The sequence below is a fragment of the Petromyzon marinus genome, chromosome 14 (genome assembly GCF_048934315.1).
Source record: "Petromyzon marinus isolate PM22_M1 ecotype Great Lakes invasive population chromosome 14, UKy_Petmar_22M1.pri1.0, whole genome shotgun sequence".
NCBI classification, from domain to species: domain Eukaryota; kingdom Metazoa; phylum Chordata; class Hyperoartia; order Petromyzontiformes; family Petromyzontidae; genus Petromyzon; species Petromyzon marinus.
The window spans coordinates 14451649-14472747 of NC_133680.1; the positions used below are offsets into that span (position 1 = coordinate 14451649).

The window sequence follows — 21099 nt, forward strand, 5'->3', positions numbered from 1 at the left end:
TGGCTGCATTCTCAATACCCTCATCTCCCTACTGCTGTGTGTATGTTGAACTTCTTTTGCACCATACGTAGCCAACTGCGCTAATCGGAGGTGTGAAAGGGGGTCGGTGTTTCTCTTAGTATTCATCACCGAGCTCGTGTATGGCTGATTTATATCTACCGCTACACAACGTTGTGAGAAAAATCTGAGTGTTGGGGTGGGAGTTGGCCAAGTTCACATGGAATGACCCACCAGCCACGGTGAGGTCAAAAGGCCATGCGCTGCCTCGCCTCCTCTCCCAATGACACATGGGCCACTCACTTCCATCTGGAAACATTATGTATCCATAATTGAGGTTTTTTTGGGTTAGATCGCACAAATATAACTGATTTGGAGCTTTCGTGGCTGCAGGAATTACTCTTTGGTTCTTTCGGTAAAGTAACGTAGAAAGAAAATAATAATTAAATAATACCATACGACGTTTCGATTGCAACACAAGCAATCATCATCAGGTACATATGAAAGAGAAAACAAACCTAGTAAATCATATTCTTAGCTCTTTCGGTAAAGTCACATTGAAGGGAAACAATAAAATAATAAGATACATATAAAACAATAAAAATTCAGGTCTTAATTGATTGTTCACGCTTATGGTGGCTTTCAGACAGCATACATTAATTTTTCGTCTCCCCCCTCCTCTTTTCAGAACATAGATGGACTAGTCCTTCTAAATAAACTGCCAAATCGCTGCGTGTGGCGCTGACTTTTTTAAATAAATAAATACACTGTTTGAAAATAAATAAATTAATGCGAACCGACACTTTCAAATGTTTCTTGCCGTTGCTTTTCACACCTGATGACGACCGTTTGTGTTATGGTCGAAACGTCGTGAGAATTTTTATTGTTTTATATATATTTTATTATTTTATTGTTTCCCTTCAACGTGACTTTACCGAAAGAGCTAAGAATATGAATTACTGCAGTCACGAAAGCTTTAAATCAAAACCTAGTAAACTTAGAAATATAATGCAATACAACACAGAGAGTCGGCTAACATAACAGTCAACACCCTACCTGGTTGATTACGTTCTTCCAAAGATTGCTAAATTTGAGAGAGAGACAAAACACAGACACCGAGACACATAGACAGACACATAAGCAGAGAGAGCTAACACAGAGACACACAGATAGAGACACACACAAAGGCACACAGAGAAACAACGCCTCTGTGTCGAGGCCGTAAATAGAGAGAGAGGGGGGCAGAGAGGGGGGGGTGGGTAGAGAAATTAGCATGTCACGAAGAGATTTGAACTTTCGTGACTGCAGGAAATAATAGAGTAACAACACGAGGTCACAAAGAGAGAGAGAAAACACAGCAGGCGTCGCGGTCGGAATCGAATCCACACATAGCCTGGTTCATTACGTTCTTCCAAAGATTGCTAAATTAGAAGTTAAGTGTGAAATTTGAGAGAGAGACAAGACACAGACACGGAGACACAAGGACCGACACACAAGCAGAGAGAGACAACACAGAGACACACAGAGAGAGAGAAATCAAACTGCAGGAAATATTAGAGAGACAACAAAGTCCCATCGGTGAGCTCCTCCGGCAGGCAAGGCTGCGTTGGCTGGGTCATGTAGTCCGCATGCCAAGCCACCGCATGCCGAAACAGCTTTTGTTCGGCCTGGATCGAGGGGGCTAAACGGGCATGGCATGGGCTAGAAAAGAGATGGAGTAATGTGGTACAGGAGGATGTGGAGCTGAGTGGACTTGCCGATGACTGGTACCAGTGGTGTCAAGATCGGCCTCTGTGGAGGAGGCTCGTGAAGGACGCTACTGGGCAGTTGGAGGCAGTCGCCCTCCAACAACAACGGAGGGCGGCGGAGCGACGCTCAGAACAACGAGCGGAGCGCCGGGTGGCTAAAGCACAGCAAGTTAGCACAGTAGGGGGCACAGGTGGTGCATCAGCCAGTCATCTCAGTCAGTCGACCCGTGGCACCTGGGTCTGCCCCGTGACCTCCTGCCAGCGGGTGTTCGATACTTCACGTGGCCTCAAAGTGCACATGGCCTGGCACAAGTGTCGTGGTGACGTTACCGCCACTTAGTGGCGAATGGCGGTTGTTGTTGTTGTGGGGAGAAGCTGCGATGGGGCTGGTAGTGAGTGGCCCACATGTCTGTGTGTAGGTGCGAGTGAGGAGGAGGTGCAGTGGGGCTGGTAGTGAGTTGCCCACATGTCTGTGTGTAGGTGCGAGTGAGGAGGAGGTGCGATGGGGCTGGTAGTGAGTGGTTTATGTATCTGTGTGTTGGTGCGAGTGAGGAGGAGGTGCGGTGGGGCTGGTCGTGAGTGGTCTATGTATCTGTGTGTAGGTGCGAGTGGGGAGGAGGTGCGGTGGGGCTGGTAGTGAGTGGCCCACGTGTCTGCGTGTAGGTGCGAGTGGGGAGGAGGTGCAGTGGGGCTGGTAGTGAGTGGCCCACGTGTCTGTGTGTAGGTGCGAGTGAGGAGGAGGTGCGGTGGGGCTGGTCGTGAGTGGTCTATGTATCTGTGTGTAGGTGCGAGTGGGGAGGACGTGCGGTGGGGCTGGTAGTGAGTGGCCCACGTGTCTGCGTGTAGGTGCGAGTGGGGAGGAGGTGCAGTGGGGCTGGTCGTGAGTGGTCTATGTATCTGTGTGTAGGTGCGAGTGAGGAGGAGGTGCGGTGGGGCTGGTCGTGAGTGGTCTATGTATCTGTATGTAGGTGCGAGTGGGGAGGAGATGCAGTGGGGCTGGTAGTGAGTGGCCCACGTGTCTGCGTGTAGGTGCGAGTGGGGAGGCGGTACGGCGAGGAAACAAGCGCCGGCGTCTGCCCAATGACGACCTCGGCGGAGAGACGGCCAAGCGGCGCTCAGCGCGTGTTCGGAACACGCGCGGCAAGAAGGAAGAGAAGATCGACTTCCACGAGCTGCTCTCCAAGTTCCTGCCATCCCGGTGCGCATGCACGCACACCTGTCTGTGTGTGCGTCGTGGCGATTACGTGAACTGGTCCTTGGCCTCGCCTGGTGCGGGGTATAAACATGTGCACTGGGGAGACAAAGGCGACTTGACGTGGTGCTGGCCACTGACCCCCCTCGTGTGCCGTGCTGGCCTTAATAGGTGCTTGCTAACAGCATTTGCCCCAATATTCTGTTAAGGCTATACGGGGGATCTTTGTCTTTCTGTGCACATGGTAGTCTATATTTTACAGTAAGTCCTCGCTCAATGCGTGGTGTTCACAAAATGCGTTTCACTATAATGTGGTTCTTTCATTAGAACCGTTATAACACACACCACGCACACCGTTATAACGCGGTTTCTGAGTGGTCGATGACGAACTAATTTCTTGAGCTCTTTCATGAGGGTCCCGCCAAATTTTCGCTTTTGGGGGCGATGTTGCTGCTGTGTCCAATCCCAATTGAGTCATTTGCAGGGAATTTTTTGCATTGGAATGTTTGGCCAATACCCTTTACATTGTGCGTGTGTTTGGTGTTTACGCTACTATGTACCCTTGCGTGCATGTGTGTGTGTGCGTGTGCGTGCTTACACCAGGCTCAAGCAGGGCGAAGAGCCCAGCGATATTCACGGATCATCTCCCTTTCCCCTGGATCCAGCAGCTGAGCCCAAGTCACACTGGGCCGCTCATGAAAATAACAAAGCGGAAGACGTTTCCTTTATAGAGAACGGTACGGTGAAGGCGCATCACTACCGCGGCCAGGCCTGCTTCTGGCTGAAGCAGTGGCCCATGAGAATAGTACCACTGTGCTAGCAGCGCCGAGATCCTGGGTTTAAACCAGTTTCCGCTGCCTGTGGTGAAACTGGATTCTCGGTGTAGCGAGTCGGTGGCCTCATCACCAATCTTGTGGTGTGGATCAGGATAAATATTCGATTTCACACTGACATCCAGTACACGTGATGGTGCATCCCAAGCTGGTCGCTGCTTACATCCAGTCCTGGTGAAGCGAGACCGCATTCGGACATAGTACACAATACGTTTAGAATGAAATTGTAGAACATTTCAAACAGATTGTGTCTTAGCTTGTAACCTAACTCCTATAGCGCAGCTGCAATCGTTTTTGGAGAAACATTTTTTTTTTAAACGGCATTGCTCCTTGCTGTCCGTCTGGAATGCTCTTCGATATCAGGAAGCTACTGGAGCTATGTATTTTAAAATCTAACTTAAAAACTGATTCCTTTAGAACTGATTTTTGTGTTTAGTTTTGTTGTTCTTCCCCCGCACCTCCAATTAGCACAGTTGGCTACGTACGGTGCAAAAGAAGTTCAAAATACATACACACATAGGTGTCAGTGTCATCATCAGCACAAATCCGACCCCAATTCCTTGGATCGTTTCCTGCTGCCTTCCAGTATTTGAGCCGAGCGTGACTCGATACGTGGGTACTGGGTTGGCTGTAGCGACGCCAGCGGTGCACCAGAGGGCACGGCCGCCCCGCGCACGGAGTGCAGTCTGCAGAAGCGTTTGTGCAGCTCGGTGAGAAGGTGTGGAGCTGTGTGGTTTACAAGCGGCCAGGGGCTTTCACGAATAGAGCACTGGCAAGCGGGGTTCAATAGCCCTAATCGTTGAGCTTAATCTCTCATTCTGCGGTATTGTGGAGCACGATGGGTAATGAGATAAATAAATAGACCTCCATCCCTCTCTACGCTTTTTGGATTTCCAGACTAATGTTGTGCAGTAGCATTTGTGAAGGAGCTAACTGGAAGTGGCTACAGGAGGTGTGGTGTCGCGAGTTTACGCTGCAACAAAATGGTCAAGTTAAAAATGCAAAGCGAGACGTGTGCTGTGTTACTGTACAGTGGCCACTGTTACCAGACCTATTCAAGTTTAAAATTTACTTTAACCAGGTGAAAGGTCAAGAGACGAGGATACAGTCTCATTGTGACCTGGGTCGTTAAAATCGCAAAATGAAAACTAACGATAAAGCACGGCAACTCCGCAAACAGAAATGGGAGCAAAAACAACCGCATCTCATGAGAAAAAAAATCGCAAACACGGCAAGAGCACAAATCAGTGCCAAATAATAAACTCCCTGCAGCACACGTCCGTGCTGGTTGCGAGGCGCCGCCGTGGTGAGATGTTTACTACCTCGGCTGATATACAGAAGTTGTGGGTTCGTTTCCGACCCCGACGCCTGCTGTATTTTTGGAGTTTACATGCCTCTCTTCCCGTGGTTAAGTGGATTTATCGCAGGGTGCTCCGATTTTTTTCCTCCAGATTTAGAAACATGCATTTAGAGTATTTGGCTGCTATACATTTCCACGTGATAAGTCACTTCGTTGCGCTATTATTTGTGACTCGGTCGCTTCTGAAAAAGACCTATGTAGCTCAGTGGGGCTTACCTGGTCAAATAAAAATAGTTTTGGTGCATGGAAGGGGAAGCTTACCTGCCAAGAATGAAGCAGAAAGGAGACCGCTTACCACAGGAAGGGTGAAGATGTCGAGGTGCATAGCAAAACTGAGAGGAATATAGCGCAGGAGACATGAAGTCGTCAGTGGGAGGTAGAGGGCGGCGTCGAGGCAAGGATGAGAGGAACCGGACCGAGGAGGTCTTGTCCACGTTGAGAGACGGAGCGACGAGTACGTTGAGAAGACAAGTGTAGACAATTTAAACGCAAACGAGACCCGAGCAGAGATGGTTGACAGCACGTAGGAGAGGGGAGTGAATGCAACAGTTCACGATGGAAAGAGGGGACAAGGCAGAGATCCCAAGCTCCTGGGATGAATGCCAGGGAGACCCCATCAGGTTTCCCCCATATTTCAGTTGTTGCTCAACCAATGCAGGGGTTCTCCAACAGTACTCGGGGTGACAGACAGGGAGCCCATAGATCACAGCTGTAAATGTTGTCTCTCTTTCCATGCGGCGTGGCATCGCTTTCAAGGAGCCATCATAGCTGTTGGTGTTCTCGATGTGCTCTTTGTCGCATTATAACGACTACGCTTGTTGAACCAAGAAATCCTTCACTGAGCCTCAAGACTCTTTCAGGAGGGTCCTGCCAGATGTTGCTGCTGCTCTGTGTCATCCCAGTTGAGTAATTTGCAGGTAATTTTTCAGCATTGGGATGTTTGGCCAGTTCCAGCTACATTAAACATTTTTTTAGCTCAGGGAGGAAACCGGAGAACCAGGAGGAGACCAATCCAGAACAGGGAGAGAGAGCGAGACCATACAAACACCACACAAAAGACGGCTGAGTCAGGAATGAAACCTGGGCGCATCTTTCTGCGAGCCATGAGTGTCACCTCTTCACAATGACCACTCTGAGGCCTTGGTGCCGTTTAAATGTTCAATGTCGGTGATGCCTGTTTTTTTTTCAGAACGAGTTGAAGTCCTGGAATTCCTGCGGAGCAACCAGAAGAACGGGGGCCTCCTGGACCTGATGGTGCGCTACCTGAAGGCCGTGTGCACGCGCGCACTCTGCAAGTGGCCCCTAGGGCTGCCCGAGATCGTGCTGGAGATCTACTACGCATGGCGGCCGCAAGTCTGCGCCCTGCCCAACGTCCTCTTCCGCAACTGCTCTGACGAACACATCAAGGTACGTGCCGCCGCTACAGCGGCCACCAGATTCGGACTCCCGGGCCACGGCTTGCGTCGTTGGCAAGCGATGTTTCTGTCGGTCCTGAGGCGCGTCTCCCCGTCGCCAGTTCAGCGCTCACCGAAATGGCGGCGCCGCCGCCGCGTTCACATTCCCAGCCTTACGTTCGCATCCCGCGATTCCTGCGCACCCCGGGGTGCTAGTGGGAATCTCGAAAACCGTGAGTTCCACATTTAAATATTCTGTTTAGTCAAAAACTACAGTATTCGCTTCTGAGCTGAAGCTGCATGCGTGTGACGCGAGAGCAAACCACGGTTCAAATTGGACTGCATGGTGAGCAGCTAGACTGAGTGGTGACCGGCTAGACTAAGCGGTTACCGGCTCGACTGAGCGGTGACCGGCTAGACTGAGCGCTAGCCCTTTGAAATGACCTACGGCAACTCTTGTTATTTGCTCACCTTGTACGCTAATCACACACCCTGATGGTGATACCCATAAAATCAAACTGGTCTAGGAACCAGTGATGCACTGCTGAGAAATATGTGCCTGTTGTGAAATTATACCTTTGGGCGGAGGAGGGTTCTGCTTAACTCTAAACTCACAATAAAATAACCCAGATTTTATTTCTTTTGATGATTTGTGTGGAGTGGTCTTGACTTAAAGCTTTCTACGTGACTTTACCGAAAGACCCAAGAATATGTGTGGAGAGGGTTTAACAAATACTGATGGAAAACTTTGGTTAAGTAGGCCGATCGGCCGATGTAACCCAATTAAGATTTAATATTTTGGTGATAAAAACCAAGCCCCGTGTTCTGACTCCTCATTACAATCTTACCAGATAGCGCATGATGCTGTTGTCCAGCCTTACGCTACTTGGAGAAGGTGAGTTAACTGGAATATCGAGGTCTACCTTTCCTCGCCGTGACAGAAGTGCAACGCACATCGATGTTTATTTAATTCGTCACGTATTGTCCAACTTTACCGAAGTAGCATGCTTACTATGATGCCGTGCAGCAGTGCACCTCGAACTGCCCGCCCGTACCATGCACAACTCGAAGGGAATGAAGGTAGAGAATAGTAACCGTGTACCCAAAGCGGCACGGCCATGCTGTGCTTTGACGTCCTGCAGCGATTCCAGCTGCGAGCCCTAGCTGCCAGCGCTCGCAGACTGCAGGCTGCCAGCACCAGCACCGCCACCAACATTACCCCCACCACTGCCAACATCACCACCATCACCGCCGCCACCACCACTGTCGCCACCACCATTAGCGCCACCACTACCAATGCTGCCACCACCCCGACAACTGCCACCACCACCGCTAAGACGACTACCACTACTACCACCACCACCACTACCACCACTGTCACAACATATGTGAAAGCCAATCACTCGCCAGGGGATCCTGTTGCACCGCATTGGCCCTCAGCCCAATTAATTCTGCGGTTTTTGTTTCAATTGTTGTGGGATTGCACTCCGAGGCCTTTGGCGGCTGTTGCTCAATTGTGGGTTACAAGCTACTGAGCACATAACTGAGCCCCGCAGGAGACAGCCACCCACCATGTTCAACTGGCTGTGTGTGTCTGATAAGTGGGCATGAGGGTTGCTGGATGTCCAGCGATAACATGTTTCACACAACACAAAATAACGTGCAGCAAGCACTCGGCCTTTGTGCATTATGAAAAGAATATTGGCAGTACCTCAAGAAGAGCATTGTGGCCTATACATTACGCGTGCTACACTCTGCTGTTGGAGCCACGATGGAGAGATGTTAACTACCTTGCCTGGTATACAGGAGGTCTTGGGTTCAATAACGACCCTGACGCCTGTATAATTCGAGTTTCCATGTCCCCCCCGTGGTCGTGTGGATTGTTTGCAGAGTGCTCCAGTTTTTCCCTCCACGTTTAGAAACGTGCGTTTAGAGTATTTGGCTGCTATAAATTTTCACGTGATAAACTACTTCGTCGAGCTATAATTTGTGGCCAGGTCGCTTCTGAAAAAGAGCTACAGTGAGGGAAAAAAGTATTTGACCCCCTGCTGATTTTGTACGTTTGCCCACTGACAAAGAAATGATCAGTTTATAATTTAATGGTAGGTTTATTTGAACAGTGGGAGCCAGAATAACAACAAAAAAATCCAGAAAAACGCATGTCAAAAACGTTATAAATTGATTTGCATTTTAATGAGGGAAATAAGTATTTGACCCCCTCTCAATCGGAAAGATTTCTGGCTCCCAGGTGTCTTTTATACAGGTAACGAGCTGAGATTAGGAGCACACTCTTAAAGGGAGTGCTCCTAATCTCAGCTTGTTACCTGTATAAAAGACACCTGTCCACAGAAGCAATCAATCAATCAGATTCCAAACTCTCCACCATGGCCAAGACCAAAGAGCTCTCCAAGGTAGTCAGGGACAAGATTGTAGACCTACACAAGGCTGGAATGGGCTACAAGACCATTGCCAAGCAGCTTGGTGAGAAGGTGACAACAGTTGGTGCGATTATTCGCAAATGGAAGAAACACAAAAGAACTGTCAATCTCCCTCGGCCTGGGGCTCCATGCAAGATCTCACCTCGTGGAGTTGCAATGATCATGAGAACGGTGAGGAATCAGCCCAGAACTACACGGGAGGATCTTGTCAATGATCTCAAGGCAGCTGGGACCATAGTCACCAAGAAAACAATTGGTAACACACTACGCCGTGAAGAACTGAAATCATGCTGCGCCCGCAAGGTCCCCCTGCTCAAGAAAGCACATATACATGCCCGTCTGAAGTTTGCCAATGAACATCTGAATGATTCAGAGGACAACTGGGTGAAAGTGTTGTGGTCAGATGAGGCCAAAATGGAGCTCTTTGGCATCAACTCAACTCGCCGTGTTTGGAGGAGGAGGAATGGTGCCTATGACCCCAAGAACACCATCCCCACCGTCAAACATGGAGGTGGAAACATTATGCTTTGGGGGTGTTTTTCTGTTAAGGGGACAGGACAACTTCGCCGCATCAATGTGACGATGGACGGGGCCATGTACCGTCAAATCTTTGGGTGGGAACCTCCTTCCCTCAGCCAGGGCATTGAAAATGGGTCGTGGATGGGTATTCCAGCATGACAATGACCCAAAACACATGGCCAAGGCAACAAAGGAGTGGCTCAAGAAGAAGCACATTCATGTCCTGGAGTGGCCTAGCCAGTCTCCAGACCTTAATCCCATAGAAAATCTGTGGAGGGAGCTGAAGGTTCGAGTTGCCAAACGTCAGCCTCGAAACCTTAATGACTTGGAGAAGATCTGCAAAGAGGAGTGGGACAAAATCCCTCCTGAGATGTGTGCAAACCTGGTGGCCAACTACAAGAAACGTCTGACCTCTGTGGTTGCCAACAAGGGTTTTGCCACCAAGTACTAAGTGATGTTTTGCAGAGAGGTCAAATACTTATTTCCCTCATTAAAATGCAAATCAATTTATAACGTTTTTGACATGCGTTTTTCTGGATTTTGTTGTTATTCTGTCTCTCACTGTTCAAATAAACCTACCATTAAAATTATAGACTGATTATTTCTTTGTCAGTGGGCAAACGTACAAAATCAGCAGGGGATCAAATACGTTTTCCCTCACTGTACGTAGCTGAGTAGGCCTTACCTGGTAAAATAAAAAATAGAACATTTACCACATCTTCGTGACAGAGTAAACTAATGTTCCGCATGTACAGTATAAGATGTGACTTTAATGACGCATAATCATTTGGGAGGCAGGTTGGAGGTGCAGTGGTAACACTTGCACCTTGCGGCAAGAAGGGCCTGAGTTCCATATCTGACCGTGTGCAGTTTGAATGTCCTCCTGTTCTGCATTGTTTTCCTCGGGGTTCTCCGGTGTTTTCCAATAGCACAAAAAATCCCCCACAGTGTAACTCATATTGGCCAAACATCCCAATGCTGAACACTTTCCTGCAAATTACTCAATTGGGACTGCACACGGCGGCAACATCTGCCCTGACTGTGAAAAAAACGTAGTGGGAGCCTCCTAAACAAGAGTCTTGAGACTTGGTGAGGCTTTCCTGTGTGTACAAATGTGGTGGTAGTCATAGTCGTAGTAATCACAAGATGAATGCAGTCGGAGGGCCAGCGTGTTTGTCTGCCTGTGTCCACACGTTGCATTAGGTTTTGCACACCCGTGCTCTTCGCTGGCACCACTTGGCTCCGTTTCCCCGCGAGCGAGGGAGTGGCGGTACCGCAGTTTACGCAGCCCCCCGTTCCCCGCCACATTATTTACGCGTCTGGATTTCCAGACGCGGGCGACGGGAGATTGGTAACGACGGCGTATTTTATTTGGCAGGGACACCGCACAGGTTATCTAATCACAGAACGAGACGTTGGGGCGTTGTTGGCCATACTGATGCTCCACCGTTTAGGCTGTGATGAGACTGAGTATTGTGATGGACAGAAGGCTCTACAACTCGGTGCACAATCAACACATATTAACAATAACAGGAGCAAGCTTAAATTGAATTGCTGTGGAGTCTGATAATGTATAAAAATATTAACAAAAAGAAGAGGTGAAGGATGGAATATTGCTTTTATCGGAATAGGTTTTACCCTTTTAACTGGCACAAAAACTGACACCTTTATTCAAGGCATCATGTTTGCAATAACCACAACACAGGCAGTCAAAATGCAAACAAAAAAGTCAACTCTGATAATAATATGCACTGTCCTTGAATTTGATTGGTCCACACCCGAGGCAGCTTTTCTTAGAGCCTAGTCTCCATTGGTGTTGGACCAGAAGACGCCAAAAGGCGTACAACTCAAAAACAGCGCACTATCAGAGTATTGAGGGCTCGGGGTGAGCATTTACATTATGAGACCTCATTTTCCAGTAACAAGATATAGGAATAGGTTTTACCCTTTTAACTGGCACAAAAACTGACACCTTTATTCAAGGCATCATGTTTGCAATAACCACAACACATGATGCCTTGAATAAAGGTGTCTGTTTTTGTGCCAGTTAAAAGGGTGAAACCTATTCCTATATCTTGTTACTGGCAAAGGAGGTCTCATAATTGCTTTTATCGTTTGCAAAAATGCACGTGACATTTTCTGTGAGCTGATGACAGTGTTTGCAACGTGTGCCGACTCTGGCAGGACTGAATATACAACTTTAATGACCATGTAATGGAGACATTTGGGCAGCTGTGCTCAGCACGTGCTGCCCATGTTCAGTTGAATATGAAAAATCCCAAAGGTTTGTGTGAAATTTTGGATGTCCCGAAAAAGTTTTTGCAGTTTTGGGTTGATCGGAGAGAACGACGCTACATGAAAGAGCGTCACTTAGAGAGACGCCACTTCCGAGCTGTTGCTGCCAAAAGTGGCATCGCATGGTATTGGGTGACATGACTTTGGTTAGAACGACGAGATGTTCATTATTAGATAACGTACATGTCGTTGTGGCCCTGCTGATGTGCAGTGAGAGCGATGCTGGGTGTTGTGGTGGTCGTGGCCCTGCTGATGATTTGTCGTGAGAGCGATGCTCAATGTTATGACGGTGGTGGCCCTCATAATGTGTATTGAGAGCAATGCTTAATATGTTGTGGTAGTAGTGGTGGTCCTACCGATGATGTGCTGCAAGAGTGATGCTGGGTGATGTGGTGGTGGCCCCGCTGATGATGTGGAGTGAGATCAATGCTCATTGTAGTGGTGGTAGCCCTGCTCATGATGTGCATGCGACCTGTGCCATCCCCAGGAGGTGATGACATGTTGCCTCGTGTGTCACGAACTGCAGCTGGACCAGTGGCTTGTGACGTGCCAGGCCCAGGCCACAGCTGGCACAGCAGGTGAGCTCATGGCCAGAGGCTGATATCGACACTGATTTTCAAGGTTGGGCCATTCAGAGACTTTAAGCTATTTAACAGGCCCTATATTAATTTAAACACATTTAATGAATATTGTCTGGTAAATACAGCCTGTTCTCTTATAAGGCGGTAGTAGTTGCGTTCCTGATGAACACTGCGTGATGTAAAAATTGCGTTATAATAAATAAAAAAGTTATATATGTTTGCCACAATAGAGGGTTTTTGGGTTAGATCGCATAAATATAAACGTGTCGTTAAAACCGGCACCACCCGACACAGCCAATTATTAAGGTTTGTCATGTAAACAGAGCTTGCCAATCGTTACTAGTACATCACACCGGTGTGTCGGAGAGTAAACCCACAACATTTACAATCAGAGTACGATGTTTTGCCAGTAATTACAACCAGCATCATCAGGCGACAACCAGAATTGTAGAGAAATCCTCCTGTTTCATTCTTAAATAGAGGTATAGATGTGATGACGTCACTTGTGAGCCAATCAGGTGCAAAGGCCGGGGGGTGGGGGGGGGGTTAATGAATGCATATAAATTACAGTGGGTAACGACACATTTATGTTTACGCGATCTAACCCAAAAAGCTCTTACGGATAATATTGTTCGCGAAAGCCGACGTGTTGTATTGTGTTTTTTATTTATTTACAAAACAATTCTGCAAATTGTTTTTGCAACGGACGTGCGTGTGGTGCACCACAGCCCTTCGTGCTTCTGGTGCGGGCAGCAGGGTTGCCACCTCTCTCCCCCTGTTTCACACGGGTTTTCTCAGTGTTCTCTGGTTTTTCTCCCATAGCCAAAAAAAACACACCTTATTTACAGAATGTGTGTATGTATGTTGAACTTCTTTCACACCGTATTTGGATGTGCAGGGGAAGGACAACAAACTATACACAAATGCAGTTCGAAAGAAATTAGTTTTCAATCTCCAATTAGAAGCAGGCGTCATGCACACAATAGGTAAGGGAACGCAGCACAGTCGGCTTGGCGGTGTCACAGACTTGAGAGATATAATTACTCATAATGCAAATCATAATCTAACAACCCCTTGGAGTTCCGTAGATAAAAGAGAAGAATATTAGATCGCCTGACTTGCTTTTAATAGGATGCATGAACGAGAGTAGTGGTTCTTAACCCGGGGTGCACGCGCCCCCTGGGGTGCAAGATGCCCTTTCTTGGAGTGTGAGACATGGCCAAAGATAAATCATTGAAACACACATTAAGCACGGGCACAGAAGTACAACTGCTTTGTTTCATCAAACCTATGTATTTATTAACATAATTGTGTTTATGATTGAGAACCAAAGGGGTGCAAGGCTGCAGTAAAGGTTAAGAACCGATGGGACTGTAGGGCGTGTAACACTGAACGTGCATGTGTGTGTCCTGTGGGGAGTGGTAGTGTAGCGGTTAGCGTGCTGCGCTTCGAACCCAGCAACACGAGTTTGATTCCCACTTCCGGCCAACACCAGTGACGATTATCTGAACTAATCCTGGGCATCCCCTAGGTTGACTCAGCCTCAAATGAGAACCTGGTGCCATGTGTAAATATTACGTCTAGGGAGACAAAGGCGGCTGGGCGTGGTGCTGGCCACCTACCCTCTTGTGTTCTATGCCAGCCTTCATAGATGTTCGCTAACAACTTTCCCCAACAGCCTGTTAAGGCTATATGGGGGATCTTTGTCTATGTTATATAAGACTGATTGTGTGTGTGCGTTTATGAGACTGTTCATGTGTAATTTGTATTGTTGTATCACACTCTGTGTGTACTTATATAACACTGAACATGCGTGTGTAATACATCGGTCTAGGACTGAATGTGTTTGTGTATAAACATGTCTCACACTGTGCAGCCTTTTTTGATTCTTGTAATTTTTCCATTTACCCAGAACGGACTCAGGCGTCTCAATTATATTCTATCAATCAATTCCTTGAATCACATTGAAGCAAGCCATTCCACTGCCATCAAAAATGAAGGCACGAAGCACCCGTGTCTCGAAGCACCTGCGTCTCGAAGCACCCGTGTCTCGAAGCACCCGTGTCTTTAAGCACCCGTGTCTTTAAGCACCCGTGTCTCGAAGGAGCCGTGTCTCGAAGCACCCGTGTCTTTAAGCACCCGTGTCTTTAAGCACCCGTGTCTTTAAGCACCCGTGTCTCGAAGCACCCGTGTCTCGAAGCACCCATGTCTCGAAGCATCCGTGTCTTTTAGCACCCGTGTCTTTAAGCACCCGTGTCTCGAAGGAGCCGTGTCTCGAAGCACCCATGTCTCGAAGGAGCCGTGTCTCGAAGCACCCGTGTCTCGAAGCACCCGTGTCTTGAAGCACCCGTGTCTTTAAGCACCCGTGTCTCGAAGCACCCGTGTCTCGAAGGAGCCGTGTCTCGAAGCACCCGTGTCTTTTAGCACCCGTGTCTCGAAGCACCCGTGTCTCGAAGCACCCGTGTCTCGAAGCACCCGTGTCTTTAAGCACCCGTGGCTCGAAGCACCCATGTCTCGAAGCACCTGTGTACCCATTCCTTCAAAATCAGAATCTTTATTCAGACGGTAGGAGGAATCTGATGAGCTTTGAAGCTCTTTTTTTCACAGATGTCCAGTATGGGCGGGTCAGCGAGTTACAACAGCAAACGATACAAAAAAATACGATAGGAGTGCAAAATAGAGAAAAAGGTAAGCAAGTCACTGAATATAAATAAATGAAAATGATATAAAGTTATATAGTTCCCGATTTATCAAGCTTGGACAAGGTAGCAAAAACGACAACAAAACAGTCCCAGACCACACCAGGATAACACCGCGAAGCAGTTGTTGCTCAATTGAATGGCACATTAACATTCCTTCCGTGAGACCTTCCTCCTCCACTTATCTCTCATGTTGGCCCATGTGGAAACTTGTTTTTGGAGAAGAGATGTGCTCTCCTGCGACATCAAGCTTTCTGGCTGCACCTTTTTCCATGTTTTGGTGGCTTTACAGCTTCTAGTGCCGTTTATTACGTAATATTATACTGAGGATACATCATTATGTAAAGCAATATTGTGGAATTCCTGAAGGGAAAATCGGTATACATTTGCCACAGTAATTTCACAGTTGCGCATGATAGCAATGTGGATCAGGAGCTCGATGCCAATGTTGAGGTCTGCTGCTCGCCACGATGTACATGTGTATGTTGAACTTCTTTCGCACCCTACGTAGCTAACCGTGCTAATTGGAGGTGCGTGGGAGGACAACAAACTAAACACAAAGCGCCCACGATAAGAGGGCTTGAGGAGAGAGAAAGAGTTCGTGTAGTTTTGCTGTTCATTGAAGGAGCTCACACCACAGTGGTTTACTGTACAGTCCATAGTTTGCGTTGCATGGCCACAATCGCACTGCTGTGGTTTGTGTCTTTAACGTGCGCATCGGCTTTGCCTAGCTGATGGTATCAGTTGTTTTTTAAGGTGACGTGAAAAACACATAAAGTGGGGGGGCCCACCGCAAAAAAGTGGTCACCGTCTTCCACCCGTTGTCTTGACTTTACCACTTAGAAATGTCGAGACGGGCAGCCAGCCCGGTGTGCCGGTACACACTTGTGTTCCCCGATAGGCTTGGGCGACATCGTGAGTTCTGCCGTAGGTCTGTGCGGCTGAATCCTCTCTGATAGCGGCGCATACGAAGTTGCCCAAGAAGGATTTGTGTGAACCTGCCTTCCTCTGGGCTAAACCTCCTCGTCTTTATCCCCCTCCCCCACTCATCTCCTTTCATGCACGAGTAGTTTAAGCCTGCCGGGGTTGGCTGTGTATGGATTTACCATAATCGTGAATATTAATGTGTATTTAATTCCAAAGTGGTTTTTTTCTGTCCATATGCCAACATTAAAATCAGGTGACAAGCATTAATTGATTTGTAGGATGTCAGAGTTCTGATAATATGAACAGCAATGGTTTAATTTTCTCATGGATTTAATTATTTATTTCTCTCTTGAGCTAATGAAATACGAGTTGTGTTTATTATGCATGTGGGAGGAAACCGGAGCACCCGGAGACAACCTACGCGCACAAGGGGGCAACACTCTGTCCCCTCGCAGATGAAAACAGATGGACATTACAGTGAGGGAAAAAGTATTTGATCCCCTGCTGATTTTGTACGTTTGCCCACTGACCAAGAAATGATCAGTCTATAATTTTAATGGTAGGTTTATTTGAACAGTGAGAGCCAGAATAACAACAAAAAAATCCAGAAAAACGCATGTCAAAAACGTTATAAATTGATTTGCATTTTAATGAGGGAAATAAGTATTTGACCCCCTCTCAATCAGAACGATGTCTGGCTCCCAAGTGTCTTTTATACAGGTAACGAGCTGAGATTAGGAGCACACTCTTAAAGGGAGTGCTCCTAATCTCAGCTTGTTACCTGTATAAAAGACACCTGTCCACAAAAGCAATCAATCAATCAGATTCCAAACTCTCCACCATGGCCAAGACCAAAGAGCTCTCCAAGGATGTCAGGGACAAGATTGTAGACCTACACAAGGCTGGAATGGACTACAAGACCATTGCCAAGCAGCTTGGTGAGAAGGTGACAACAGTTGGTGCGATTATTCGCAAGTCGAAGAAACACAAAGGATCTTGTCAATGATCTCAAGGCAGCTGAGACCATAGTCACCAAGAAAACAATTGGTAACACACTACACCGAGAAGGACTGCAGTGGCCCACAAGGTCCCCCTGCTCAAGAAAGCACATATACATGCCCGTCTGAAGTTTGCCAATGAACATCTGAATGATTCAGAGGACAACTGGGTGAAAGTGTTGTGGTCAGATGAGACCAAAATGGAGCTCTTTGGCATCAACTCAACTCGCCGTGTTTGGAGGTAGAGGAATGCTGCCTATGACCCCAAGAACACCATACCAACCGTCAAACATGGAGGTGGAAATATTATGCTTTGGGGGTGTTTTTCTGCTAAGGGGACAGGACAACTTCACCACATTAAAGGGACGATGGACGGGGCCATGTACCGTCAAATCTTGGGTGAGAACCTCCTTCCCTCAGCCAGGGCATGGAAAATGGGTCGTGGATGGGTATTCCAGCATGAAAATGACCCAAAACACACGGCCAAGGCAACAAAGGAGTGGCTCAAGAAGAAGCTCATTAATTTCCTGGAGTGGCCTAGCCAGTCCCCAGACCTTAATCCCATAGATAATCTGTGGAGGGAGCTGAAGGTTCGAGTTGCCAAACGTCAGCCTCCAAACCTTAATGACTTGGAGAAGATCTGCAAAGAGGAGTGGGACAAAATCCCTCCTGAGATGTGTGCAAACCTAGTAGCCAACTACAAAGAAAGGTCTGACCTCTGTGATTGCCAACAAGGGTTTTGCCACCAAGTACTAAGTCATGTTTTGCAGAGGGGTCAAATACTTATTTCCCTCATTAAAATGCAAATAAATTTATAACGTTTTTGACATGCGTTTTTCTGGATTTTGTTGTTATTCTGTCTCAGGATCACAGGCGAGCGCCACCACCGCCTTGCCCCGGGTTTGCGCAGGAAGAACTCGTTCACCCGGCCGTGTCTTTTTAACAAGAGTGAACGCCATACCGGCAGCAAAATCAATCCAAGCCTATTTTACGCAAGCTTGTGCTATAAGTTTGGTAGAAGTACGGTGCGTTTAGTTTTAACTGAATCTTAATTTTGAATATGCACTGTTTTGCAATGCATGCAAATGGCATCGTTTGCAAGGAGCATACCCACGGCTCGGTCTGACTACGCACAGGAAACGCTGGTGTGTGTGGACTGCGTATGCACCAGCAAAGACAAAGATTCCCCGGATAGCCATTAACAGACTGTTTACACACTGCACTGGGTCCTCATTTTAGGCCCTGAACCGGTTCAGATAATCGTCACTGGTGTTGGCCGTGAATGGGAATTGAACTCGCGTCACCGGATTCGTAGCGCAGCGCGCTGACCACTACGCCTACCACTTCCCACACAAACACACGTGACACGTCCATTACCTGGGCCTCGTGCGAGCCACGGTTGTTTTCATTCACCGATGATGTCGTATTTCCGGTAAATCATGATTACAATAACCAATGGTCATTTAGGCAAGGATATAACGGCGCTATCTTTCGCGTACCCAGTTTTCAGTCATTTTACACTCGGGGGACGATGTTGCTGCGTGTGTAATCCCAATTGCGTAATATTCAGTGTTATTTTTTAAATTTGGCAAAGATGGACCATGACGCTGGAACACAATGGCCGATTTAAAAAAAAAACACCAGGGCATTTTGATAACAACCGCCTCGAAACAGGCGGTGCGTAGTACTTTACCGTGAACGCACCTGTAGTAATAACCAGGGAAGCCTGCCATATATTCATGCCGCAAACCTCTGAAACTGGGCCGCCGCTGCCGACGCGTTGATTAGTTTGCTGTGTTTTTTTTTTTCCCTCGCAGTGACAGCGCGTAGAGTGCAGCTGGGGCCCGATTTCCCCGGCCGCTTTTACGAACAGGACCTCCTCCACCTCGTTTTGTCGTCATCGCAGCGCGACGTGTTCGGGGCAGACTGGCTGGCGTTCTACTTGCGCGTGAACTGGCTACGCACTCGCTTCTACGTATTGCTGGTAGGAGCCATGTCGCTCTCCGCCTGCCCCGTGTGCCCCCTGCAACCCCGCTCTTCTGGTCGCTCTCCGGTCGCTCGCCGGGAATACGAATCCATTCACCAGGTGTGCCTGGCGCCAGCGGTCAGCACGCCGCGCCTCGAACCCGGCGACGCGAGCTTTATTCCCCGCTCAAGGCCAACGCCAGTGATGTGTATCTAAGCTGGTTCAAGACCTCCCCTAGGTCGACTAGGCCTCAAATGAGTACCAAGTGCAGTGTATAAACACTGGCACTGGTGAGACAAAGGCGGCTGGTTGTGCTTGCCACCCACGCCTTCGTGTGCCAGTGCAGCTTTAATATGTGCTCATTAACAGCAATTACCCCAACAGTCTTTTAAGGCTACACGGGGGATCATTATTTGTCTTTGCTACGTGTGTGTAGAGTTGGTTATTTTACCGTGGTCTTGTTAAGTCCACACTGGCACTGATATAATCAATATTTACAGTATCAGACTAATTTAGACTCACACACATTGGTTTGGATGACGTTCATACCTGTATGTGATGAGTTGAAGCCCTGTTAGCTCAGATTCAAAAAGAAAATCTTCCATCTGAAGAAGGTCGCCGGAAGCACACGTGGTCACGGTTTTTTACCACGCAAAGTTAATGTTTGATTCTTTTTTTGCCATCGGTGGATTGAAGATACCAATGTGAGTGCTTGCGCAAACGTTTGAGGTTAATTTATTTTGGGTGAGGTTATGAACGTTTTACAGTCAATGTTGCCTCAGTTAATTCTTCTGCTTGGCGTACGCATCTAGACACAACACAACACGGTCTCACTTGATCTGTCGAGGAGCACAGCGTTGGACAAACGAGGCTAAAATGTGAAACGATTTCACTCGCGGATGAGTGCCCGCTCACTTGAAGAGAAGCTCGGCAAAGGAACGATCGATCTCCCTTGGAACATCTGAACGTGCGCGCACGGACCCCGCATGCGTTGATGGTCTCTCCCCCTTGGACTTGGCATTGCCGTGCGAACGCCGTGCTGGCGGGGCTGCCGTGTACACTGCGGCTGCTTTGGACGTCAACGGTTCGCTGTTTCCCGTGCCAGGGCGAGGCTGACAAGGCCCTGGACTGCCTCGACCTCTGCTTGGAGGCGCTGAAGGAGCGCGTGGCCGATGGCGACGTCGCCATGGAGACGGAGGGGGGCGCAGCAGAGGCCGGCGAGAGGAGGCCGAGTGGTGCCGTGGCAGCCGTGGTGGTGCACATGCCCAACCTCGCTCTGGACTCTACCGTCTCCCTCGCGCAGGTGTGGATTGCTGCCAGAAGCACCGTTCACATGGGCGCACGGGCGTGAACACACGGGGGGTGAACACAAGGGGGTTAACGAAAGGGCGTGAACGCACGGGGGTGAACGCAAGGGGGTGAACGCAAGCGGGTGAACACAAGGGTGGTTAACGCACCGGTGGTTAACGCATGGGGGGTGAACACACGGGGGGTGAACGCATGGGCGTGAATGCATGGAGGTTAAGGCAAGGGGATGACGGCAAGGGGATGACGGCAAGGGAGTGAACGCACGGGGGGTGAACGCACAGGGGGTGAACGCTAAGGGGGTGAACACTACGGGCGTTACTGGCGACGGTGACGCGGCCCAGTGGCCCCGTGTTTCACCCTTGTTGCAGAGGTTCACGGTTTTTGAAATCCGGCGGGATACACCTCGGTAATACCTTTAACTTCCACTTCACAGTGGAAGTTAAAGGTCTCGTGACGGCATTCGAAAAGAGTAGGCCATTGCGTGCCAATTTGTGTAGTTATCTGTAACTCACCAAATTAGGATCGCACACAGCAGCAGGAGCAACAACATCGCCCACTTACTGCGAGAAACTATGCAGGACCCTTTGAGGCTCGATGATGCATTGCTGGGTAAAAAAAGGGTAATAATAAAAATAACATAACTGCAATATAGTTTACATTATACCTTTTTGACGAAACAGTTTATCACAGTGTTAGAAGAGGTCCGAGGACAATGTGTCATCTATTGTAATTATTTTTTTTACCCCACCAGTCACCTCTGCTTAAATCGCTAACTTATTTAACTTTGGGTGTGATATGTCTTAGATTCCTAGAAGTTGTAGGTCTAGGATATTAAAAAAAGCAA

General features: G+C 48.2%; 1 protein-coding gene across 2 annotated transcripts in view; it reads left to right on the plus strand.

Annotated features, from left to right (window-relative positions):
* Positions 1 to 21099, plus strand: part of LOC116942285 (calcineurin-binding protein cabin-1-like) — a 78238-nt gene that overhangs the window by 23467 nt on the left and 33672 nt on the right. For both annotated transcript variants that reach the window (XM_032953992.2, XM_076067126.1), the window contains exons 10-15: positions 2775 to 2943; positions 3541 to 3674; positions 6320 to 6537; positions 12264 to 12354; positions 18799 to 18965; positions 20053 to 20250. In XM_032953992.2, the coding sequence (XP_032809883.2) occupies positions 2775 to 2943; positions 3541 to 3674; positions 6320 to 6537; positions 12264 to 12354; positions 18799 to 18965; positions 20053 to 20250 (977 nt within the window). The remainder of the gene's footprint in view (positions 1 to 2774; positions 2944 to 3540; positions 3675 to 6319; positions 6538 to 12263; positions 12355 to 18798; positions 18966 to 20052; positions 20251 to 21099) is intronic.